The sequence below is a fragment of the Etheostoma cragini genome, chromosome 13, assembly GCF_013103735.1.
Source record: "Etheostoma cragini isolate CJK2018 chromosome 13, CSU_Ecrag_1.0, whole genome shotgun sequence".
In the NCBI taxonomy this organism is placed as follows: domain Eukaryota; kingdom Metazoa; phylum Chordata; class Actinopteri; order Perciformes; family Percidae; genus Etheostoma; species Etheostoma cragini.
The window spans coordinates 25,929,651-25,932,502 of NC_048419.1; the positions used below are offsets into that span (position 1 = coordinate 25,929,651).

Here is a 2,852-nt window from a genome sequence, read left to right on the forward strand (position 1 = left end):
ACAGGGACAGGAGACAGGAAACAAGGACAGGAGACAGGTAACGAGGACAGGAGACAGGTAACAAGGACAGGAGACAGGTAACAGGGACAGGGACAGGAGACAGGTAACAGGGACAGGAGACAGGTAACGAGGACAGGAAAGAGGAAACAAGGACAGGAGACAGGTAACAGGGACAGGAGAGAGGAAACAAGGACAAGAGACAGGTAACAGGGACAGAAGAGAGGAAATAAGGAGACAGGTAACAGGGACAGGAGACGGGTAAAGAGGACAGGAGAGAGGAAAAAAGGACAGGAGACAGGTAACGAGGCTCGGAGACAGGTAATGAGGACAGGAGACATGTAACAAGGACAGGTAATGAGGACAGGAGACAGGTAATGAGGACAGGTAATGAGGACAGGAGACATGTAACAAGGACAGGTAATAAGGACAGGAGACGGTTAACAAGGACAGGTAATGAGGACATATGTCTGATGTTTTGTGTCTTTCCAGCTGACGAGCGCTGTCTCCTGTACTGTCAGTCCAAGGAGACGGGTACCGTTGTTTCCATGGACAGAATGGTGCATGATGGGACGCCGTGTTCCTATGGCGACGCCCACAGCGTCTGTGTCCGGGGAGACTGTGAGGTCTTTATCTGGTTTTCTTTGGACATTTATAATCTTTATACTTTAAAACTATAACATCCCTGTCCTCTGTCCCTGTCATCTGTCCCTGTCCTCTTTCCCTGCCTCCTGTCCTTGTTTCTTGTCCCTGTTACCTGTCTCCTGTCCCTGTTACCTGTCTCCTGTCCTCATTACCTGTCTCCTGTCCTCTGTTCCTGTCCTCTGTCCCTGTCCTCTTTCCCTGTCTCCTGTCCTTGTTTCCTGTCCCTGTTTCCTGTCTCCTGTCCCTGTTATCTGTCTCCTGTCCTCATTACCTGTCTTCTCTCCCTGTTACCTGTCTCCTTTCCTCGTTTCCTTTCTCCTATCCTTGTTATTTGTGTCCTGTCCTCGTTTCCTGTCCCTGTTACCTGTCTCCTGTCCTCGTCTCCTGTCTCCTATCCTTGTTATTTGTGTCCTGTCCTCGTTTCCTGTCTCCTGTCCTTGTTACCTGCCTCCTGTCCCTGTTACCTGTGTCCTGTCCTTGTTTTCTGTCCCTGTTACCTGTCTCCTGTCCTTGTTACCTGTCTCCTGTCCCTGTTACCTGTCTCCTGTTCTTGTTACCTGTCCCCTGTCTCTGTTACCTGTCTCCTGTCCTCGTTTGCTGTCCCTGTTACCTGTCTCCTGTCCTTGTTACCTGCCTCCTGTCCCTGTTACCTGTGTCCTGTCCTTGTTTCCTGTCCCTGTTACCTGTCTCCTGTCCTTGTTACCTGTCTCCTGTCCCTGTTACCTGTCTCCTGTCCTCGTTTCCTGTCTCCTGTCCCTGTTACCTGTCTCCTGGTCTTGTTACCTGTCTCCTGTCCCTGTTACCTGTGTCCCTTTCCTTGTTACCTTTCTCCTGACCTCATTTCCTGTTTCCTGTCCCTGTTACCTGTCTCCTGTCCTTGTTTCCTGTCTCCTAACCCAGCATGTAGGCTGCGATGGACAGATTGCGTCCGACCAGCAGGAGGACAGATGTGGAGTCTGTGGAGGAGACAACACAAGCTGTCAGATCGTTAAAGGAAACTTCACCCGGAGCACCAAGAAACCAGGTTCCTCTTCACTTAGCGGGGTCCAAGGATCTAGTAGTATATATCAGAAGGTATCTCAGGTACTTCATAGTCTACAGAAGGTATCTCAGGGTCTTCATTGATCCATAGGTCTACAGAAGGTATCTCAGGGTCTTCATAGTCTATAGAAGGTATCTCAGGTACTTCATAGTCTATAGAAGGTATCTCAGGTACTTCATAGTCTATAGAAGGCATCTCATGTACTTCATAGTCTATAGAAGGTATCTCAGGTACTTCATAGTCTATAGAAGGTATCTCAGGTACTTCATAGTCTATAGAAGGCATCTCAGGGTCTTCATTGATCCATAGGTCTACAGAAGGTATCTCAGGGTCTTCATAGATCCATAGGTCCACAGAAGGTATCTCAGGTGCTTCATAGATCCTTAGGTTTACAGAAGGTATCTCAGGGTCTTCATAGATCCATAGGTCTACAGAAGGTATCTCAGGTGCTTCATAGATCCTTAGGTTTACAGAAGGTATCTCAGGGGCTTCATAGATCCATAGGTCTACAGAAGGTATCTTAGGGGCTTCATAGATCCATAGGTCTACAGAAGGTATCTCAGGTGCTTCATAGATCCATAGGTCTACAGAAGGTATCTCAGGTGCTTCATAGATCCATAGGTCTACAGAAGGTACCTCTGGCACTTTATAGATCTAAAGGTCCTTTCAGACGCTGCAGGCATGTAGTCTTTGATGGGGACGGGTGGTGCAGTTAACAATTAGTGCTTCTGATTGTTTGGTAATCTTTGTTGCCTAGGTTACCTCAAGATCCTGGAGATCCCCAAAGGAGCGCGACACCTTCTGGTCCAAGAGTTCAGAGAGACACCCCACATCCTGGGTAACCTGGGACCAATAGGAACTACTTCTGCTGCCCCAATCAGGACGAAGACTGACTGTCTCTGTTTTTGGTGCTGCAGCGATGACCAACCTGGAGACGGGTCACGTCTTCCTCAACGATGAAGCCGAGCTCCCAGAATCCCGTGTGGTGATCGAGAAAGGCGTGGCGTGGGAGTACAGCAACAGCCAGGAGGCGGAGTCTATCCAGACCAGCGGGCCGCTGCAGTACGGGGTCCTGCTCATGGTCAGTGACACAGGAAGGGACTTAGATTGATGAAATATGTTAAATCAATCCAAGGGGTGTGCCAGTGAGGCCCGGCAAACCTTACCC

General features: G+C 49.2%; 1 protein-coding gene across 1 annotated transcript in view; it reads left to right on the forward strand.

Moving 5' to 3' along the window:
- Positions 1 to 482: 482 nt before the first annotated feature.
- LOC117956045 (A disintegrin and metalloproteinase with thrombospondin motifs 2-like) overlaps positions 483 to 2,852 on the forward strand; it is a 4,667-nt gene continuing 2,297 nt past the window's right edge. Inside the window, exons 1-4 of the mRNA XM_034890888.1 lie at positions 483 to 623; positions 1,543 to 1,666; positions 2,442 to 2,522; positions 2,602 to 2,765. Of these exons, the coding sequence (XP_034746779.1) occupies positions 546 to 623; positions 1,543 to 1,666; positions 2,442 to 2,522; positions 2,602 to 2,765 (447 nt within the window). The 5' untranslated portion in view covers positions 483 to 545. The remainder of the gene's footprint in view (positions 624 to 1,542; positions 1,667 to 2,441; positions 2,523 to 2,601; positions 2,766 to 2,852) is intronic.